This window comes from Aquarana catesbeiana, linkage group LG06, assembly GCF_042186555.1.
Source record: "Aquarana catesbeiana isolate 2022-GZ linkage group LG06, ASM4218655v1, whole genome shotgun sequence".
Lineage (NCBI taxonomy): Eukaryota > Metazoa > Chordata > Amphibia > Anura > Ranidae > Aquarana > Aquarana catesbeiana.
In genome coordinates, this window is record NC_133329.1 from 263943356 (window position 1) to 263966868 (window position 23513).

The 23513-nt window shown below is 41.2% G+C and overlaps 1 protein-coding gene across 4 annotated transcripts in view; it reads right to left on the bottom strand.

Moving 5' to 3' along the window:
- The window catches only part of KIAA2012 (KIAA2012 ortholog), a 313387-nt gene that overhangs the window by 137707 nt on the left and 152167 nt on the right, over window positions 1-23513 (bottom strand). For all 4 annotated transcript variants that reach the window (XM_073633290.1, XM_073633291.1, XM_073633292.1 and 1 more), the window contains exons 10-11: window positions 12702-12899; window positions 6258-6395 (exon numbers count right to left, since the gene is read on the bottom strand). In XM_073633290.1, coding sequence (XP_073489391.1) covers window positions 6258-6395; window positions 12702-12899 — 336 coding nt within the window. The remainder of the gene's footprint in view (window positions 1-6257; window positions 6396-12701; window positions 12900-23513) is intronic.

A 23513-nucleotide genomic window follows, 5' to 3' on the forward strand; every position in this document is an offset into this window, starting at 1 on the left:
TCTATTTATTTAATTTATGTATTTATTTTTATTGTGGGTTGTGTAGCACCTATGATTTACAGTGACACCTATCATTTAATTCAGCAGCGCAACATTTTTTTTGTTTAAGCTTTCAGTTTGTGATGAACACACATACAGTGCCTTGAAAAATTATTCATACACCTTGAAATTTTTCACATTTTGTTTTGTTACAACCAAAATTGTAAATGTGTTTTATTGGGATTTTATGTGATGGACCAACAAAGTGGCACATAATTGTGAAGTGGAAGGAAAATGATAAATGGTTTTCCAAACTTTTTACAAATAAATATATGAAATGCGTGGCGTGCATTTGTATTCAGCCCCCTTTACGCTGACACCCCTAACTAAAATCTAATGGAACCAATTGCATTCAGAAGTCACCTAATTAGTAAATAGAGTCCACCTGTGTATAATTTAATCTTAGTATAAATACAGATGTTTTGTGAAGCTCTCAGAGATTTGTTAGAGAACCTTCGTGAACAAACAGCATCATGAAGACCCAGGAACGCACCAGACAGGTCAGGCATAAAGTTGTGGAGAAGTTTAAAGCAGGGTTAGGTTATAAAAAAATATCCCAAGCTTTGAACATCTCACGGAGCACTGTTCAATCCATCCAAAAATTGAAAGAGTATGGCACAACTGCAAACCTACCAAGACATGGCCGTCCACCTAATCTGACAGGCCAAGCAAGGAGAACATCAATCAGAGAAGAGGCCCATGGTAACTCTGGAGGAGCTTCAGAGATCCACAGCTCCTGTGGACAGATTCTCCCAGCTGACAACTATTAGTCGTGCACTACACAAATCTGGACTTTATGGAAGAGTGGCAAGAAGAAAGCCATTGTTGAAAGAAAGCCATAAGAAGTCCCGTTTGCAGTCTGCGAGAAGCCATGTGGGGGACACAGCAAACATATGGAAGAAGGTGCTCTGGTCAGATGAGACCAGAATGTATCTTTTTGGCTTAAAAGCAAAACGCTTTGTGTGGCGGAAAACTAATGCTGTACATCACCCTGAACACACCATCCCACCGTGAAGCATGGTGGTGGCAGCATCATGTTGTGGGGATGCTTTTCTTCAGCAGGGAGAGGTAAGCAGGTCAGAGTTGATGGGAGGATGGATTGAGCCAAATACAGGGCAATTATAGAAGAAAACCTGTTAGAGTCTACAAAAGACTTGAGACTGGGGCAGAGGTCCACCTTCCAGCAGGACAACGACCCTAAATATACAACCAGAGCTACAATCGAATGGTTTAGACCAAAGCATATTCATGTGTTAGAATGGCCCAGTCAAAGTCCAGACCTAAATCCAATTGAGAATCTTTGGCAAGACTTGAAAATTGCTGTTCACAGATGCTCTCCATCCAATCTGACAGAGCTTGAGCTATTTTGCAAAGGAGAATGGGCAAAAATGTCACTCTCTAGATGTGCAAAGCTGGTAGAGACATCCCCAAAAAGACTTGCAGCTGTAACTGCAGTGAAAGGTGGTTCTACAAAGCATTGAATCAGGGGGGCTGAATACAAATGTATACCACACTTTTCAAATATTTATTTGTAAAAAGTTTGGAAAACCATTTATCATTTTCCTTCCACTTCACATGTATGTGCCACTTTGTGTTGGTCTAACGCTATCACATAAAATCTCAATAAAATACATTTATGGTTTTGGTTGTGACATGACAAAATATGGAAAATTTCAAGGGTATGAATACTTTTTCAAGGCACTGTGCTTGCTTGTCCTTCTCTAGACTGCAGTCCTGCCAAGTTCAATTGCAAAATTTCTCTCTAATTGGTCTGACATTTAGATGTGGCACACTGCCCATAAGGGGAGCAAATGGTTTCATTTCATTCTGTGAAATCCCTCTTTCTTAATGATAAATAGCATCTCCAGTGCTTATAGGAGCTTATAATTACCGAGGTGTAACAACATACACTGCCTGGTTATAACAAATGATGCCTACATCTGTTGCATGACAATCGGCCATGCACGACCACTATGGCCTAAATCACTGGCAGGATACAAAAATAATTTTATTATTTAGAAAAACTCCTCAATATTTTTGTTTTTTTATTTCCTTGTCAACAGCACTGGACATCTGTTTGACATCCACCTTGTCTTGTATTCTTTGCACTCTGCTGAGACCTTTGTCAGCGAGGTTTGTTTTTCTTCCTGACAATCACAGTGCGCTGGAGTCAAGTCTGTGAGTGTGGACTATTGATTTAGTCTGGAGCCGATGAGTAGATGAAATAAACTGGGGGTTGGCGAGAATTTGTGGGGAAGGAGGGGCTGCCTGTCCATTCAATTTCTCATTTAAAATATGAGGACAGTTTTAAATAATGTCCCCTGTGGCTCAGTAATTAGTATTAATAACTGACAGCACAACAGCCCTTTAGTGTCTATGGGACTTCATTTTCCAACCCTTTCTTTCTTCTTGACTCGAAGTGCCAGAGGAAGTCTTGCTTAATAATATTTCAGTTTCCAGTTGGTTGTCAAAATCTGTCTAGACTGCAAACAATGCTGTATATGTATAGAGAGATGTGTTGTGGTTGTTGAGACATGCCAAGACAAAATGGCTTCTGTTTGGCTCACATGCTGTCTTGTTTTTGTATAGGTTGTATTTGTAGGTAAACTCAAATGTGCAAATACAACTACATGTATAATGAAAGAGTTATTTCTGTTACACTAGAAGAAGCAGCACTGGCCCACCCAATGAGTGGAAGTTCTATAAATGGATCACACATGTTTCTACATCTGTACTTGTCAGCAGCTCCCCCAAATCCGCCTCTCTTCTCTTAACCCCTCTACTGTCACAAGGGTCAGGAGCATATTGGATAGGCCACAGGTTTCAGAGGATTGACATATAAATAATTAATACATTTCACTTCCTTGTGACTGTTAATAACAGGAGGCCCCTGTTATTGTGGTTTGATTTAATACCATAAGAAACAGACAGATGTTTCATGTGAGAGCTATTATGTCATATGTAAATGCTTTTCATCATCTATCAGGATCTTGTAAGACAAAATACTAAAGTAAAAGCTGTGTAGTAAAAAAAAAATGCTTTCTACCAGATGTTAGACATGCTGTATCTAAGGTTGTCCATATACCAGTAGATCCAGCTGTTCTTTGGCTCTTATTCTGGACCGGATCATTGGGTTGACAGAACATGATGTGAAATAGCCACACCTTCTATGGTCATATTTAAACCACTTTATGCCCAAGATAAAGATCTCTAAGCTTAAGAGAATATTTTAAGTGGCTGCATAATGATTGCAAAGCTTGATAAATGCAGCCCTAATGTGCCTTGATTATTCATTGGGACAGTTTGTTCAGGGACACAAACCTTTGGCTATCCACACAACACAACTTAAAGCGGGGGTCCACCTATCTATGGTTTTTTTTTTTTTTGAGTTCATTCACAAACTTTTCTTCTCAGCATTACATACTCACATATTGTGCGTAATATGTCCGCCTGTGTCAGATTTCGTCGGAAAGAATAACTATTATTCACTGCAGGCGGTTTCCATCTTCATTGTGGGCATTTGAAGCCCACAAGCATTTATTTCCTGGATGTGGTGAATGCTGTGCTCCCAGCATTCACCACTCGTTCCCGCACATGCTCAGTGGCATCCTGGGAAGCCTGAGACTAGCTCCCAGGAGTCTGGGACAGGCTAGAAACACGCCTACTCCCATGGGAGGAGAACCAGGAAGTGCAAAGAAGAATAGAAAAATAAAAGGTAATTACGGCGATTTAAATTTTTTTAAACGGCATGTCAGCATCTAGGCAAGGAAGAGAATACATACAGATATTGTTCAAAATTTGCGTGGAACCCCGCTTTAACACTTTAAGGTCTCATGCACACTGGACGTTAAAATAATGTTATCAAAACTTCAGTAGCTTTGCAGTGAGTTTTTCAACTTTTTTCAACATTTTTGCAATAGCATTTTTTATTTCTTAGAATTTTTTTTTTTTTTTTTCCCCAACGGATCAAAAACATTAAATGCTGGTGAGCGACGTTTTTTGAGCATTTATCAACATTTATCAGCGTTTATCAGTGTTAGAACATTTTTACAGCTGAAATACTTCTCTCGGGACCCACTAGTTTTGGGGTTCTTTTTACTGCTCAAAAAGCCACTGCCCAAAACTGCTGATAACAGCCTATGTGTGCATGGACACATAGGATAACATGATGGAGAGTTTAATGACTGTAGAAAAAAACATCTACAGCCAAAAAACAGCTGCTGTAAAAACGTCCAAAAACGTCTAGTGTGCACGAGGCCTAAAAGTTTTGTACCATTTTCATGTAGTATTAATATCTTTTTAGGCTCCTTTATGCGAATTTGCAGCCTTCAAGCTTCCACTGTGTTGTCCCCATTCGTGTGTGTAACCAAAGTCTTCTTAGTTAGACAAACTGCTTACTTTTAGGATCCACAGACCACACTATATCAGCTATGCTTCAAAGAAGGTTCAATGCTAATTTTTACTTCTTTTTTTTGCTCCTATTTCATCATAATCCTCAGTCTAATTTAGCAGCTCTGGCCAAAGCTTTTAGCGCTATTAACTGTGGCATTAACAGCTGACTGTAACAAAAGGCAGTTTGTTCCTTGAAAGCCTGGAGAGTGGTACAAGGATGAATGCCTGCAGGTTGTGAAGCATGGTGGAGTTTCCTTGCAGGTTTGGGGATGCATTTCTGCAAATGGAATTTAGTATCAGGCAAAAATGAATGGTCTCTTTATTGCTGAAAAGTACAGACAGATACTTATCTATCATACAACATCAACACTGAGGTGTCTGACCAGTCTCAGATACATTCTGCAGCTTGACATTGACCCCGAACCTACACCTGAAACCACAAAACTTTTTTCAGCAAAAAGAAGAACAAGGCATCCTAGATGAGATGGTATTGTCCCCACAGAGCACAGATCTAAACATCATTGAATTTTTTGGAATTACAATTAAAGACAGAAAAACTGAAATAGCTTTAATCCGCAGAGCTGTATTTAGTTTTCCCAAATGTATGTAACAACCTACCTGCTGATTAAAGAACCATGTATAAGTGTACCTAGGAGAATTGAAGCTGTTTTAAAGGAAAAGGCTGGATGCACCAAATATTGATTTGATTTACGTAGTTTGCTTTTGTTTATGCCATTGATTTGATTGATAAATAAAAACATTGATTTTTATTATTTTTGAAAGAATTCTGACTTTACAGCATTTTTCACAAGTGCCCGAAACTTTTGCACAGTCTGTCATATTTGCTCATTACATTTACTGTACATTGTGCTTCTATCATCCTCTGTACTGTGTTTTGTGCTAAGGGGAGCAGCACTGTGACTGTACTTTATTACCTCATTAGCTCAGTGTAAAGCAGGGTATACACAGACCAAAAATCATCTGGTTCAGCAGGAATCGGTCTGTGTGTACTGCTGTCTGTTCAGCAGAAGCCGGTCTTATGTCAGGCTTCTGTCGCACGGTCATGATGGAAAACCAACGTTCAATCAGCGCTTGCAGCCAATGGCTGCAACTGCTCATCTGTGTATTCCAAAAGACAGATAGTTGAATGAGAAGGAGTCATTGTCATTTTTGTCTGACAAATCATCAGAATATTAAACAGCAAGCAAGGAAGCAAATAAGCAACAAGCACATGCACTGACACCTTCAGTCACTGGCCGGGGACACTAAAAACCAGACTGGTGCCCAGTTTTCTTTATAGAAAAAGAACAAGTTGCTTGTTTCTAGATTAGCATGCAAAGTGCTAAATTACTGTATACCTGATTTTGACCAAATTCATTGGAACAGATTTTCTGTTCTTTGCTATTATTCAATCATCAGTCATTCATTTCAACTGATTTTATGAAACTATGTAGACAACAGTACGTTAACTTGTCATAAAAAGTGTATAGTCTGTGATTCTGATATATTTGTGTGATTTTTGTGACATTTTTATTGATTCAAATGTATTACTAAGGGTAGATTGCGGGTGCCTCATTCCATTCCTCTCTCTAGAACTCCTGTGGGGCTCTCCCCACTTTTTTGTGCCAAGATAACAGTACGTATTTAGGAAAGTAGAAGCAGTCAGACACCAGCCTAATCCACACATTTTAAGTCATTGTGCCAAGCTGTCTGTCTGTGCGGTATATAATAAAAAATGTTTTTAATGTTATCATTTAATAAAGCATTCAGCAAATTATTATAATGCAAATAATGAATGAAAATCACATTCTATAACAACAGTTTACCTTCTACATCTTCTTCAGGAATGAAGTCAAAACGAATGGGAATATCTGTATCTCGTGTTGCCCCCATTAGGGAGAGGCAGACAATTTCCCCATTAGGATTCATTATTAGACTGCCCACAGAGCCACCTTTACAGCACTCTAAAAAAAAGAATACAATAGTATTATATGATAACATTTTTGTCACATATTATGAGAATTAGCAAATCAAAATTGATGTAGCTTTTTGTCTTACAACTATAATTAAAGTTTTCAGATTTTTTAATGTTTGTACCAAATATATGTAGTCCTCTCTTGTATAGATAGTAAAACCTGCATACACATCTACAACACTTATATTTATGTATCATCTTGGGAGCATGATTTGAATTCCAGCTTATATTATACTGCATTTACATTGTGTAATAAGATGATGTAACAGTTTTCAAATTTGTAGTTAAAAGTATTCCACTCCACTTACTATGGGACAGGTATGTCAAAATCAAGTAAATCAGTGGTTTGAACTGAGTGAAATAGATCTTTATTCTATTTATTGAAGGGTGTGCCTTTCATTTCAGGAAAAAAAAAAACGTTTCTATGCAATTAGGTAATTAGGTTACTGTTACTAGGTAATTAGCATTATAGCAACAACTGCAACTTACAGTATGTTGTACCAGAAAATTGGGATATGAATAATTTTGAAGTACTGAACGGTCAAATTGCAGCTTTTGTCAAATGGAAAACAGCTGGGCCCTCTTTCAGCTATATGTTACTTACCTTCAGATTCTTGCGCTATATGCCCCTGCACTATGTGCGCTACTGTACTTACTTCTAACTCCCGCGCTCTGTTTATTACTTACTCCCAACCCCTACACTCTGTGCATTACAGACCCATGGGCTCTATGCATTACGGAGTACTACCCCCTGCACACAGTGTGTTACATATTCCTAACACACTTCTGGCCCCTGCATTAGATACACTTTGTTGTACATTACATACTCCTGAGCTGTATGCTATTTTTATGATATTGTACATTACATACTACTGAACAAAGTGTTGTCTGTCTCAACAGTTGCTGGTCCTTGACTGTTTTAATCAAGTTCCTCTTTTAAGGAGGTTCAGAAAAACTGTTAGCTCTCTGTTCATATTTTGTGTACAAAAAAGTATTTTGATGAAAATCGCATTAAAAAAATATTGTGCTGATGTTTATGTGTGTCTTAGTTGCTTGTGGCACAGTAAAATAAAGCACATTTTTGGGGTACAAGCCCTGTAGCATGTGTGCGCCATGTATACAGGTATACAGTGAGTAAGCTTACTTTTTTTCAACCACTTTAGAACCGGAAGGATTTGCCCCTTTAATGACCAGGCCATTTTTTTTGATTCGGCACTGCGTCGCTTTAACTGACAATTCGTGGTTGTGCGACGCTGTACCCAAACAAAAGTGATGTCCTTTTTTCCCACAAATAGAGCTTTCTTTTGGTGGTATTTGATCATCTCTGCATTTTTTCTTTTTTGCACTATAAACAAAAAAAGAGCGCCAATTTTGAAAAAAAATATATATTTTTTTTACTTTTTGCAATAATAAATATCCAAAAAAAAAAAATTTCTTTATCAGTTTAGGCCAATATGTATTCTTCTGTATATTCTTGATAAAAAAAAAATCGCAATAAGCGTAAATTGATTGGTCTGCACAAAAGTTATAGCGTCTACAAAATAGGGGATAGATTCATGGCATTTTTATTATTTTTTTTGTTTACTAGTAATGGCAGCGATCTGCGATTTTTAGCAGGACTGCGACATTGCGGTGGACAGATCAGACACTTTCGACACTTTTTTGGGACCATTAACATTTATACAGCAATCATTGCTATAAAAATGCACTGATTATTGTGTCAAAGTCACTGGCAGGGAAGGGGTTAACACTAGGGGGTGATTAAGGGGTTAAATGTGTTCCCTGGGAGGTGTTTCCAACTGTGGGGGGAGGGGACTGACTGGAGAAGGAGAGGGATCGCTGTTCCTGATCACTAGGAACAACAGATCTCTCTCTCTACTCCCCTGTCAGAACGGGGATCTGTCTGTTTACATTGACAGATCCCCATTCTGGCTCTCTGTGGAGTGATCGCGGGTGAATGCTGGCGGACATAGCGGCCGCTGGCCACACGCATCGGCTCCAGCACCATGCCCCCTATCGCTCTTAAAGTGGCCGACGTACACCTCCGTCGATTCGCGCTGGAGAGCAGTACAATGACGGCGGCTAGTCCTTAAGTGGTTAACCACTACCCTTTAAGCTCCTCCCACTGTTAGCACAATTTGGTCGCACCCACCATTTGCAGCAGTGCATTAAATAATTGCATACAATGGAGATGTCAAAAGCAGACATATTTGTAGTCCAGTCTGGGTAACAACTATGGCTCCCTCCATAGATGCAGTGAAGGAGTGACTGTACCACCCAGGGACAGAAAGTGTGTTATTTGCAGAATTACCAGGTAAAAAGAAATGGATAAAAGTCTGAATAAAATAAATAAAACTAATTCCACCACCACATCTGAGGCCTGATAAATTGTAGCATATTAATTTTTCTGTTTTTGAGTTTGGATACACTTTTTTTTCTAACAGTCAAGAATATACTTTAATTTGAACTAGACATATACCTGAAATTTGGATTTTCTGCTTCGATCTCTGTACAACGCTATCATATTTTGTTAATTGCAGGGTCTATTTTTAACCAATATGAATAGTATATTTTCTGCATAAGTATATTACCAGCTTGTAAATACTTCAAATTGTTGGTCACTGCATTCTGACATCTATTGTGTCCTATTTGCCATAGTAGCCTGACACTGTGTCACCTCAGAGTCAGTGGGTCAGGTAGGTAATCATTAATCTGGTCAGAGTGTGTTAATCCTTCTATTTATGTATCAGTCACATAAAGGTCAGGGGAATCTCCATCCTTATCTCACAGGAAAAAAAACAGGCCCTAGGGAAGATAAGCTGCAGAATGTAGAATCCTTATGGTATAGTAGTAGGCACTTTTTAAATGTAGAGTGCAAAACCAAGCGGATGAGTTTAGTTTAGTTTAGTGAAGTGTAGTGTAGTGAAGTGTAGCACACATTCAAGTTGGCTATTTACCATTAGATTTTCAAATGAATGTTTACATAAACATTCATACAAAAATTCTGTGTGCGTTTGATGACTGGATGAAGGTCGTTCAAAAATACGTCAAAATTATGTTTGCTTTTAACATTTGATTTTGAAATTATTGTAATTTCCCAAATGGAAACCACTTACGCTGTTAGAAATGAATTTGTTTGAGAAAAAATTTCCACCCTGCTCATCATTTTGGTAGAAAATAAAGGTCGATTTGACCTCACTAATCATTTGAAAATCTAACATATGTTCTTAAACAAAAATCTTAGAATGAAATTCTTATAGTGTATAGCCAGTGTTAGAACTGTATTTCTATAAACGGAGCCAGTAGCCTCACAATCTCTGCCACCCAACACGACACCCTTCTGCTTAGATTAATTTTTACGCAGAACATTTTTTTGTGTTACTGGTCTTAACCTGGCTGGAAAACATGATAATATGTGAATAGATGAATATTAGATGTTTTGTGCTTAAAACCCCACTATGGGCAAAAGCTATTTTTTTTTTCACGCAAACCCCCCCCCCCCATATCCATACTGGTGGCCTTTTCTCTTCCTTACTCTTCCTTGTCCAAGTCCCTCCTTGCCACTAGTTCCAGTGTGGGGTACCACTGATCCAGGAGAGGAACATTTATTATCCTGGAGAGGGTAAACGTGGAACTAGAGGAAAAAAATTCCACATGCTGCGTCCAGCTTAGTTACCTTAGTTCATGGTATACTGCAGGTCCAAAGAGTTACTGAGGATTCCAAAAATATTTTTATATTAAGCCACATATCACTGTTGGCTTTGATCTTGTGGCTCAGCTGCTGTAAGTTTGGCTGCTCATCCAGTAATGATAGGGTGTTGCTCGCTCTTCAACTCTTCGTTGAAGAGGAGTTGTGTTCTTTTCACAGAATACAAGGCTTTCTCTGAATGCACGAGGTAGAGATCTTGACAGTCATCCTCCCCTCCTCTTGTCCAGTCGGAGGAAGCCTAGTATTCAGTAAAAGTAATGTTTTCTGAATAGAGTTGAGGAACAAGCAGCTCCCTATCATCACTGTAAGAGCAGAGGAACTTGTTAGCGGGCATCAGCCTGCCTCTTTGTGGTCACAGTGGCAGCCAGAGCACCCCTAACATTAAATATATTGTAACATTAAATGTATTGTATAACAGTCAACCAGGCCTTGGGTCAAACACAATTCAAACACAATGATTCTCTCCAAAAGCAGGCATTAGTCTCATCTGGCTGATGAGGTATCCCTTGTGCCAATCTTCAGGGGAACCCCTTCAGAGAAAAGGAAAGGATAAAATCTCTGCTTCTAGATGTTGCTCCCCTTCTTGGCACTCCTTCCGGTGGCCAGTCACCTACCCCTCTCAGCTAACTCCTCCCATGCTATATAAGAGATCCTGCCAGGCAGGAAGTGAACTCGCTCTCCTTCCTGGAAGGATTTAAAAGGGTAGCACTCTTAAGTGGGCCACCTAGTGGGTCCCAATTTAACCTGCCTACAATCTTACAGCAGCTGAGGCAGAAGATTAATGTTCACAGTGATATGTGTCATACTACAATGAAGATTTTTAGCATTCCCAGAAACCCACTGGATATAGTATACCAAGAATCGGAGGTAACTAAGCTGGAGCCAGCACATGGCAAAAAAACATGTTTTCCTGAAGTTCCACTTTAAAGTGAATCTGTTATCACAGGGTCACCTTTACTTATAATGCCACCTGTAAAAGTGAAAAAACTTACTTTTCCAGTGGCCCATATATTCAAAAGTCACCATATCTCTGATCCCTAGCTGTTACAAGTATTCAACCATCAAATTAGTCAAATACTTGCTTTCCTCACCGTTTGCTGTGGTTCCAGCTGCTGTATCCTACAGTGACCTACAAGCTGATAAGAGGAACCACATTGTTGCTGGGGAAGCAGGTTTTCTACATGTCCCAAAGTATTGAATAAATGCAGCAGCTGGAAAGGTATGAGCAGAGGTGTTTGAAACTTTTATTTTTTTACAGGTGACGTTATGAGCAATAATGCTGTGACCTTATGGTCACAGGATCACTTTAAAGTAGATCTAAACCCTAGTTTGTTAATGCATTGTATACAATAAACAATTGTTATGTTTATTTTTTAGTAGTTTCTCTCACCTATTTGCAGTTATTTTCTGACTACATGCATGTGCTTCATAGGCAGCTGCATGTCACTGGCCAGAGTATGCCTACTGATGGTGACAATGGCGAACCATGCCTATGCAATGAGCACTGCCATGGCCTATTGTAGTCTTCACAGTAAGTGAATGTCACAAAGCAAGAGAACAATTGAGCACATAACATAAACCCCCTAAAGAACCTTCACCAGGTAATCACCAAGTATTATTTTATTGAAGCTTCAAAATGATAGAGATTGAAAATGACTTATACAGTCTGCTCATGGGCTAGTGCCTCCCCTGGAGCAAGGTGTCCACACATTGACACTCAGGGGCCAGGCTGATCCTTTGTGGGTGCAGAGCAAAAATACAAGTACTAGGTCATCTAGATAGGAAAATTATGTTTGTTCTACACATATATCACTGCACAGATCAGAATGAGGGCAATAATTTTAATTCTAAAATGATGACCTACTGGGTGAGATAGAAAGATGTAGATCCAGCTGGTGCTGCACCGGCACCACCCACTCAAGCCCCTCCCCTCCATGATGTTGACAAAAAGGGACAGAGCATGGGTGACCTTAAAATGATGCCCCCCCCCCCCCCGAAAAAACTTCTGCGGACGCCCATGAGTCTGCTATACTGATAGCAGTTGGGTTTAGATCTACTTTAACCTTATAAAGCAGGGTGGAGGAAGTATTCCTTTGGTTCTAATTTATCAAGCAGAAAACAAACGGATTTAAATAGACACAATCAAATAAATAACCTGTCTGATGATATTTTCCACAACCAGGTCTATCTGGCAGTACCTGCAGGTGCCCCATAGACATTAGAGTGTCACCTGAAAAAATCTGGATTGGGGCGACATCTGATATCTGGGTGCACCTTAACTGAATGTTACTTTGTCGGATGCCTTGAAAGTGATATGAATACATTTAGTTCCCACTGTAAACAAGCATGGTTATAATTGCTTGGAATTAGATGCATAACAGGTGTGTGCCTTTCCTTGTACAGCATGTTATCCCATAAACAAAGAAAAGTACAGCACATGATTTACTTTCATTCAACTCATAAGGACTATGCCCTCCGGCCATTTCATACAGCTGAATATTAAACACAAAAGTGTTGACTGTAATTCTATTACTTCAATTTGATAATGCATGACACAATTATTTCTATCAAATTTTATGTTATTACCTTTCAGCTCTTCAGGTAGTGATCCACGAATTATGCCAGTGGGTAGACTTTGACCTTTGGAGCTTAATGTGCTGTTGTTGGTGCCATCGGTTGCCTTTAAATTTGCCATACTGCTTTGGTTTCCAGGTCCCTTCTTCCCATTTATAGGGGGTAGTAAACTCATTGGAGGGGCATCTGGCATTGGTAGAAAGTCACCATCTTGGAAGAGAGAACACAAAAAGCTTATTTGCGATGCATGTGGTTTTAGTGATATTTGTGCAGCTCAGTCTAATGGACATATACATATATGTGTCACTGGGCGACCAATGTTTTTGTGCTGAAAGCACACTCACTGCGAGCAGCAACCGGCTCACTGCTCCCAGCACAGAGACAAATCTGTCAAAGACAGCTCTCGGTCACCACTAACAACCGGTAGCTGGCAGGACGGCCTCCTGATCATGTGATCACTGTGACAGCCAATTACAGTGGTCACACACCAGCCCCCTGAGCATTCAGAACCTTTCAAAGGGATGCAAGTGTGAACAGGAAGGTTCAACCTTGTATTAAATAAAATAATATGTATTCCAGTTCTATGAATGTATTGAAGCCATTTGATCAACAGAGCAGCCAGGGGATTTTTAAATGGAAAATTAAGTAATGGTGGCATATTTTCTTAGGTTTCCTTTAATCATACAAACACACATAAGTGCATATTTTTATAGAACAACCATTCTCAACAAAGGCAGGGACAATTTGGCAGAGCCAACAGCATGACATCAATGATCTTTTTATCTTTCAGTAACGATGGTATTATGACCATCAATGTAAGGGAAATTTTTCTAATTGGCCCCCGATGACTTGCAGGAGTTCTCTGAGACCTGAAATGAATTATATGAGTTGGTTTACACTTGGGTATAGAAGTTTAGAAAGACTGGTATAGAAACAGGAAACTCAAATCCACTGGTATTTTAGATCCCTTTCACACTGGGGTGTCTTTCAGGAAATAGCCTCTGCTAAGCGCCTAAAAACCGCCTCCTATTCATTCCAGTATGACTTTTCACACTCGGGCGGAAAGTTAGAAAAAGACTTGCAAGCAGCATCTTTGGGGTGGTTTGGGAGAGCTGTATTTAGCACTCCAAAAACGTCCCACCCTTCAGAATGAATGGGCAGCGCTTTAAAAGTGCTGCAAAATGGGAGTTTTTAACACTTTTTTCAGTGTTAAAGCGCAAAGACACACAATCACTTCAAGTACTAAGGGGTCTTCTAAAGTCAAGGGCAACAGGGACATTGGCATTCCAAGACTGGGTGGATGCTGCTTTCCTCAGATGGGTAATCCAATCGAAACTACAAAAAAGACAAAATGGAAGGCACACAAACCTAGTGCATTCCCAATGACAATTTAATGGTTAATAAAATCCATAAAAAGTGGGTACTCACAAAACACAACTCGTAATTGAGCCATAAAAATCACACAGTGTATAGACATGTGCAGGATCATACCAGGGTAAAACTGATGCATTTCGGGCCGCTCTCCCTTCCTCAGAGCTAGGCTTATCAGGACCACCATAGGCAAGCTCTTTTATATAGAATGATAAAATGATAAAAATCAGCGGCGCTTTACCGCGCACGCGGCCGCGGCCCCAGTGTGAAAGAGGTCTTAGTGTGCATGCAAGCCTGGATTGACGTTACGTGTGCTTTAACCCATGAGAAACAATCAGCTTTATTTTATGCTCAGTGATTGCTCAGATGCTCAGCTTCTCCTTCACATTCGGCCACCTCTTTCCCATCTTTTGGGGCTCATAAACCTTTTACTTTAGCAAACTTATTATTGCATTTTACTTACTTTATGTTTAAACTTTGCTCTTTAGACTGCCTTACCAAATAAACCAAAAAGTTACTCGGTACTGAATTCTCCTCGTGCATGCAACTGGAATGTGAGAACACATTTGTCCCATATGGAAAGGATTGCTGTACACTGATAAGGGTCTCACTAGGTGTATAGGATTTCACTTTTCTTGATTGGGTTATACCACCTTATCAGAGTGAACAAAAGGATATTTTGCTGCAACTCACTAGTAACTGAGAAAGTAGCAAGGGCACTTTTTTTAAAGGAGCAGTAAATCATAAAATCTAAATAAAATGTACTTAAAATAACTACTAACTATACATTTATACATATACTGTAATGTTAAAGACCAACTATCTCCCGTAATGATTATTCTAAAAGTGTCTGAGGGCAGAATTAGCAAAGGTAGCTTGTGTTGCTCCTCAGAAACTAATCGGATCCCTTTTTTCATTCCTCCATACAGCAAAACAGAATATGATTAATTACTGTGGGAAAACATTATGTCTGGGACAGTTGTTCTGTTTTTTTGTTTGAAATAGTACAATGTATATTTTTCCTATGTTTGTATGGGTTTTCTCAGGACGTCCTGTTTTTTTTTTTTCCAGTGGTACTGGTAGGGGTACTTAACTTTCACACAAAATTGTCCCTAGAGTGTTTATATGACTGTATGACTGTGACAGTGGCTTTAGATTGTAAGAAGTGATGATTTGGATCTATATACTATGCAAAGTTGTGTCAGAAGTTAATAAAATTAATATATTTTGTTGGGTGTACTGCAAAGGAACTCAGTTTTGTAAAAAAAACCTCATATGCACAAAAATGTATTTGATTTGAAAGATCATCTGCTCTCTAATGTTGGATATACACATTTAGTATACAGCTGGGGAAAAAAAATGAACAGATTCCCCCATTTACACAAGCAAGGTTGATGGAGGAATCCTACTCCTCACTAGGACATTGTATTCTGACAGTGGGACTCCGCTGTCAGAATACACTGATCAGTGGCTGCAGCCCATTTTTTTTCAGCAGGGCCATTCAATAGAAGTCATTCTAATGATTGACTTCTGTTGAACGGGAAGGGCCACACACACGGAATGAAATTCGGCCTCTGTCTACTGAAGCAGCTGAATTTTGATCTGCCTGTACCTACCTTTAGGCTAGCCATGCACATGTAGATTTCTCTCATTCAGCTTGTATACAGCATGAATGCAGGAAACTCCACTGTGGCTATTGTACTCTGACAGCCAAAGCACTTAAGGCTGGTTAAATGCCCCAACAGTGACTGCATCTGACAGGATGCAGTCACTGTTTGGCAGATAATTTTCTACCTGGATCAGCATTTTTAAAAAAATTATTTTTATTGATTATATAAAAGTTGGTTCAGTCAGTTTTTAAATCTACTTTTGTCGAGCGGGGTGGTGCCAGTTTAGTAATTATCGCCCCAAAATTTGATGGCTAGCTTTACTAACAAATATTGGGAATGCTGGTGGGTCAATCTCATTCCCTGCCCACCGTGGAAGTAGAGTCCTGGGGTTGAGGAATCTCTGCTCAGGGTCCCAGAAACCTGTGACAAAGTTGTTAGACATGCCAAATCAGAATAATGCCAGTGGGAAGAGGGGGCTTAGGCAGCTAAAACATTAATAATTTTTTTTGTTCAACCAGCGATCCTATTTCTCCATCCACACATTCAAGGTGGATTGGGGAATCACTCCTGCTGTGACGGTAAGGAACATTCCCTGCCATCAGAAAATGATAATCAGTGCTGCTGGCTGATTTGCAGATCAGCTGGGCTGACGTAACCAGGGCACATGCGCACATCGTAGGAGGTATCTCTCGATGGGAGATACCATTTCACAGGCACAATTTAAACCTATACAAACAGCTGGGGAGACCGTAGTTCTCAGATTGTGCATCGCTGCTGCTGGAGAGCGGCTTGTGGGTGTGTTAAAGAGCTGATTTTGTCTGTGTAGCAACCCGCTCTTTCACACAGGCAAAACTAGCCATTCAAACACAGCAAACTCACCCTGCAACACAGGCAAAACTGGACCATCAGCACACTGTAAAGCCGCCCTGCAACAGCGAGGCACAATGTGAGAATTACGGTCTCCACCCGCTGTTTGTATAGGTTTAAATTGTGGCCGTTAAATGGTATCTCCCATCGAGAGATGCCTCCTACGATGTGCGCATGCGCCCTGGTCACGTCACTCCAGCTGATCGGCAAATCAGCTGAAGTGCGGCTCTGTCCTGCGCATGTGAAGGCACTATTCGATGGGGGGCACTTCTCGACAGAACACCGGCTTTAATCTAGTGACACACTCCCCAAGACTAAAACACTGTAGACAGGGGCTGAATGCCAGGCAACATCAGCTGAATCAATAAAAACTGTCTGACATTTGGCCCGTGTGTATGGCAGCTGGTCCGACAGAAGCCAGATGTTTGGTCAGCTTCTGTTGGAGGAGCATGCTGGAGAACCGGCAGCTGACCAGCTCCTGGTTAGCGATCTCAACAAATGGCTGAGAGCGCAGATCAGAGTGTTCTGGCGTGGGGGCCGTCCCCCTGTCAGAACACAACAGCTCAGCAGGGGAGATCGCTGTACTAATGTCGGATCGTTAATACAGTAGCTCCGACTGGAGCTGACAGTTTTTTCTTTCAACCTACTGGTGTGTACCCAGCTTAACAAGCTGGGATATATCTTCCTGTGCTCCGTAGGACACTCTTTTCTGTATGACATGCTTGTTGGACAAATGTAGCATACATTTAGGTAAAGCTGGCCATGCACTGTTTAAAGCCAGTTGGATCCAGGAGATGTCCTCCCAAGCCTAGGACCATGTGGAGCAGACAGAACAACTTTGTTACTTTGATAAGCCTTGTCTGTTTCATCGTTTGAACGTAGATATATGCTTATTTTTACAATAAAAGGTTATTGGGATAATGCGCTAGGCTGGTGCGCCCTCTCTTTCTTGTGTTTCTTCCAGTTTACTGTTAAAATCTTGGCGGGTTCCTGATGAAGCAGACAAAATTGACTTAGTGGGTGGCCCCGACGACTACTCGATCTCACCCAACATCTTTTGATTCAAGAATCAAAGGAGCTGGGTGGAATGTTGTTGGCCAGACAACAACTGCATCCAACCAGATGCAGCTGCTGTTTGGATATCCTGACAACTGCTGGTACCAGATGCCAGAATACAATAAGCATAGCATAAAAAATTGTTAATTTGAGGAAAAATTTAAATTCTGCTCCTTTAAATTTTCTTGTCACTGCTGTTATAAACAAATGTAGATGTGACCAAACTAATAATTAGAAAACCAAAAAAATGTTCTTAAAATTCAATGAAATTCTACTAGTGTATAGTTAGCTTTTAGCAGCCCATAGATGATTCCATTTTCGATGGATCAACTTGAGTACAATCAGCCTGGTCATAGATGGATAAAATCTCGGCTGGTCCCTGCTGAACTGGCCAAATTTCGATCCATGTATGACCAGCTTTAGATTTGTTTCTGTTCAGCCCTCAGGCAAGTATAAAACTTCTCTTTAAGCTGCATTCACATCTGAGCAGAGCGACTTTCAGGCGTTTTTCAACCCGCTGGGTTGAACGAAAAGAAAAACTAGTAGTGTGTATGAGGCTTTATTATTCTCAATGAAAAGAGGAAAGATTCAGCTAGGTCAAACTGACCTTAGCAACTTGGAAGATCTATATAAACCTCGAAGCCAAAAAGTTTCAGGATTGGATAGAGTGTAAAAGGATTAGAACCCTGCTGCGTTTTTTACTGACTTGAAATGAGATGCATTGTTGTTTATGGAACCATGCACACAGCTGAGTAAAGATCAGTAAAACAGTGTTGCATACAGAGCAGTAAAACAAAAATAGAAAATTTTACATTAGAGTGCACTAATTTATTCGCATGCGCTTGTTTACTTGTCTGCAAGCATGTTTACGCAAGTTTTTTACAACACTGGCAATGAAGAAGAATTTTACTTGTCTATACGCTTACTTACCTTTACACGTCTATACTCAACATTACTCAACAGTTCAGGTTTTGAATCATGTGTTCGGGTTTCAGTCCACCTGAAACCCGGACACATTATTCAGACCAGGCTGTGGCTCCCCAAGTAACCGAGATAGTGTGTTGCCACTTCGGGCGGCTGTTTGGAGGCAGGTTTGGCATCACTGAAGCAATTTGGCGACACCCAACGGCGCGCTCTGTTCGCTACATTACTACTCTCCTTGGGGCACCCAAATGTGTCCCAGGTCTTTTTTAATCCTATAGTGTTTACTGCAACAACAACAACAAAAAAAAAAATGCCCTGTGCCGCAAAAGTGTTTGGGTTTGGCTTGAAGAAAAGGTGGCAACCCTACTTGTGTTGCTGTTGAAGATTTTCCTTCACTTCGTTTCTGGTGAAACCATTGTCATCAGGGCAGGAAGTAAGGGAAAGTCTCTTTAACCACTTGCCGACCGCCTCACGCATATATACGTGAGCAGAGCGGCACGGGCAGGCAAAATCACGTACCTGGTACGTGATTGCCTTCCCGCGGGCGGGGGGTCCGATCGGACCCCCCCCCGGTGCCATCGGCGGTCGGCGTTTGGCTGGGAGAGTTGAGAGACGAGGGGGAGACCATCCGATCGTGGCCCCCCCCTCGCGATCGCTCCCAGCCAATGAGAAACATCCCCTGCCTCTGTATAGTACACAGAGGCAGAGGATGTGATGTCATCTCTCCTCGGCTGGCCAGTTTCCGTTCCAGCACCGAGGAGAGAAGACATGTAAGTGCACCAACACACACACACAACACAGTAGAACATGCCAGGCACACTAAACACCCCCGATCCCCCCCCGATCGCCCCCCGATCCCCCCCCAATCACCCCCCCCCCCTGTCACAAACTGACAGCAAGCAGGTTTTTTTGTTTTGTTTTGTTTTTTTCCTGATTACTGCATGGTGTCAGTTTGTGACAGTTAGCAGTGGTAGGACAGTTAGTATTAGCCCCCTGTAGGTCTAGGGTACCCCCCTAACCCCCCCTAATAAAGTTTTAACCCCTTGATCACCCCCTGTCACCAGTGTCGCTAAGCGATCATTTTTCTGATCGCTGTATTAGTGTCGCTGGTGACGCTAGTTAGGAACGTAAATATTTAGGTTCGCTGTCAGCGTTTTATAGCGACAGGGACCCCCATATACTACCGAATAAATGTTTTAACCCCTTGATTGCCCCCTAGTTAACCCTTTCACCACTGATCACCGTATAACTGTTACGGGTGACGCTGGTTAGTTCGTTTATTTTTTTTAGTGTCAGGGCACCCGCCGTTTATTACCGAATAAAGGTTTAGCCCCCTGATCGCCCGGCGGTGATATGCGTCGCCCCAGGCAGCGTCAGATTAGCGCCAGTACCGCGAACACCTACGCACGCACCGTACACGCACCGTACACCTCCCTTAGTGGTATAGTATCTGAACACATCAATATCTGATCCGATCAGATCTATACTAGCGTCCCCAGCAGTTTAGGGTTCCCAAAAACGCAGTGTTAGCGGGATCAGCCCAGATACCTGCTAGCACCTGCGTTTTGCCCCTCCGCCCAGCCCACCCAAGTGCAGTATCGATCGATCACTGTCACTTACAAAACACTAAACGCATAACTGCAGCGTTCGCAGAGTCAGGCCTGATCCCTGCGATCGCTAACAGTTTTTTTGGTAGCATTTTGGTGAACTGGCAAGCACCAGCCCCAAGCAGCGTCAGATTAGCGCCAGTACCACTAACACCCACGCACGCACCGTACACCTCCCTTAGTGGTATAGTATCTGATCGGATCAATATCTGATCCGATCAGATCTATACTAGTGTCCCCAGCAGTTTAGGGTTCCCAAAAACGCAGTGTTAGTGGGATCAGCCCAGATACCTGCTAGCACCTGCGTTTTGCCCCTCCGCCCGGCCCAGCCCAGCCCACCCAAGTGCAGTATCGATCGATCACTGTCACTTTTTTTTGTAGCGTTTTGGTGAACTAGCAAGCGCCAGCGGCCTAGTACACCCCAGTCGTAGTCATACCAGCACTGCAGTAACACTTGGTGACGTGGCGAGTCCCATAAGTGCAGTTCAAGCTGGTGAGGTGGCAAGCACAAGTAGTGTCCCGCTGCCACCAAGAAGACAAACACAGGCCCGTCGTGCCCATAGTGCCCTTCCTGCTGCATTCGCCAATCCTAATTGGGAACCCACCACTTCTGCAGCGCCCGTATTTCCCCCATTCACATCCCCAACCAAATGCAGTCGGCTGCATGAGAGGCATTTATATGTCCTCCCGAGTACCCCTACCCAACGAACCCCCCCAAAAAAGATGTGTCTGCAGCAAGCGCGTATATAGACGTGACACCCGCTATTATTGTCCCTCCTGTCCTGACAATCCTGGTCTTTGCATTGGTGAATGTTTTGAACGCTACCATTCACTAGTTGAGTATTAGCGTAGGGTACAGCATTGCACAGACTAGGCACACTTTCACAGGGTCTCCCAAGATGCCATCGCATTTTGAGAGACCCGAACCTGGAACCGGTTACAGTTATAAAAGTTACAGTTACAAAAAAAAAGTGTAAAAAAAAAAAAAAAACACAAACAAAAATAAAAAAAAATAGTTGTCGTTTTATTGTTCTCTCTCTCTCTATTCTCTCTCTGGTGTTCTGCTCTTTTTTACTGTATTCTATTCTGCAATGTTTTATTGTTATTATGTTTTATCATGTTTGCTTTTCAGGTATGCAATTTTTTATACTTTACCGTTTACTGTGCTTTATTGTTAACCATTTTTTTGTCTTCAGGTACGCCATTCACGACTTTGAGTGGTTATACCAGAATGATGCCTGCAGGTTTAGGTATCATCTTGGTATCATTCTTTTCAGCCAGCGGTCGGCTTTCATGTAAAAGCAATCCTAGTGGCTAATTAGCCTCTAGACTGCTTTTACAAGCAGTGGGAGGGAATGCCCCCCCCCCCACCGTCTTCCATGTTTTTCTCTGGCTCTCCTGTCTCAACAGGGAACCTGAGAATGCAGCCGGTGATTCAGCCAGCTGACCATAGAGCTGATCAGAGACCAGAGTGGCTCCAAACATCTCTATGGCCTAAGAAACCGGAAGCTACGAGCATTTTAGGACTTAGATTTCGCCGGATGTAAACAGCGCCATTGGGAAATTGGGAAAGCATTTTATCACACCGATCTTGGTGTGGTCAGATGCTTTGAGGGCAGAGGAGAAATCTAGGGTCTAATAGACCCCAATTTTTTCAAAAAAGAGTACCTGTCACTACCTATTGCTATCATAGGGGATATTTACATTCCCTGAGATAACAATAAAAATGATTTAAAAAAAAATATGAAAGGAACAGTTTAAAAATAAGATAAAAAAGCAAAAAAATAATAAAGAAAAAAAAAAAAAAAAAAAAAAAGCACCCCTGTCCCCCCTGCTCTCGCGCTAAGGCGAACGCAAGCGTCGGTCTGGCGTCAAATGTAAACAGCAATTGCACCATGCATGTGAGGTATCACCGCGAAGGTCAGATCGAGGGCAGTAATTTTAGCAGTAGACCTCCTCTGTAAATCTAAAGTGGTAACCTGTAAAGGCTTTTAAAGGCTTTTAAAAATGTATTAATTTTGTTGCCACTGCACGTTTGTGCGCAATTGTAAAGCATGTCATGTTTGGTATCCATGTACTCGGCCTAAGATCATCTTTTTTATTTCATCAAACATTTGGGCAATATAGTGTGTTTTAGTGCATTAAAATTTAAAAAAGTGTGTTTTTTCCACAAAAAATGCGTTTGAAAAATCGCTGCGCAATTACTGTGTGAAAAAAAAAAATGAAACACCCACCATTTTAATCTGTAGGGAATTTGCTTTAAAATAATATATAATGTTTGGGGGTTCAAAGTAATTTTCTTGCAAAAAAAAATAATTTTTTCATGTAATCAAAAAGTGTCAGAAAGGGCTTTGTCTTCAAGTGGTTAGAAGAGTGGGTGATGTGTGACGTAAGCTTCTAAATGTTGTGCATAAATTGCCAGGACAGTTCAAACCCCCCCAAATGACCCCATTTTGGAAAGTAGACACCCCAAGCTATTTGCTGAGAGGCATGTCGAGTCCATGGAATATTTTATAAAGAGACAAATTTTTTTTTTTTTTTTTGCACAAAGTTGTCACTAAATGTTATATTGCTCAAACACGCCATGGGGATTTGTGAAATTACACCCCAAAATAAATTCTGTTGCTTCTCCTGAGTACGGGGATACCACATGTGTGGGACTTTTTGGGAGCCTAGCCGCGTACGGGACCCCGAAAACCAAGAACCGCCTTCAGGCTTTCTAAGGCCGTAAATTTTTGATTTCACTCTTCACTGCCTATCACAGTTTCGGAGGCCATGGAAAGCCCAGGTGGCACATAACCCCCCCAAATGACCCCATTTTGGAAAGTAGACACCCCAAGCTATTTGCTGAGAGGTATAGTGAGTATTTTGCAGACCTCACTTTTTGTCACAAGGTTTTGAAAATTGAAAAAAGAAAAAAAAAAAATTTTTTTTCTGGTCTTTCTTCATTTTCAAAAACAAATGAGAGCTGCAAAATACTCACCATGCCTCTCAGCAAATAGCTTGGGGTGTCTACTTTCCAAAATGGGGTCATTTGGGGGGGGGGTTGTGCCATCTTGGCATTTTATGGCCTTCAAAACTGTGATAGGTAGTGAGGAGTGAAATCAAAAATGTATGCCCTTAGAAATCCTGAAGGTGGTGCTGGGTTTTCGGGGCCCCGTACGCGGCTAGGCTCCCAAAAAGTGCCACACATGTGGTATCCCCGTACTCAGGAGAAGCAGCTGAATGTATTTTGGGGTGCAATTCCACATATGCCCATGGCCTATGTGAGCAATATATCATTTAGTGACAACTTTTTGTAAATTTTTTTTTTTTTTTTTTTTTTTGTCATTATTCAATCACTTGGGACAAAAAAAATAAATATTCAATGGGTTCAACATGCCTCTCAG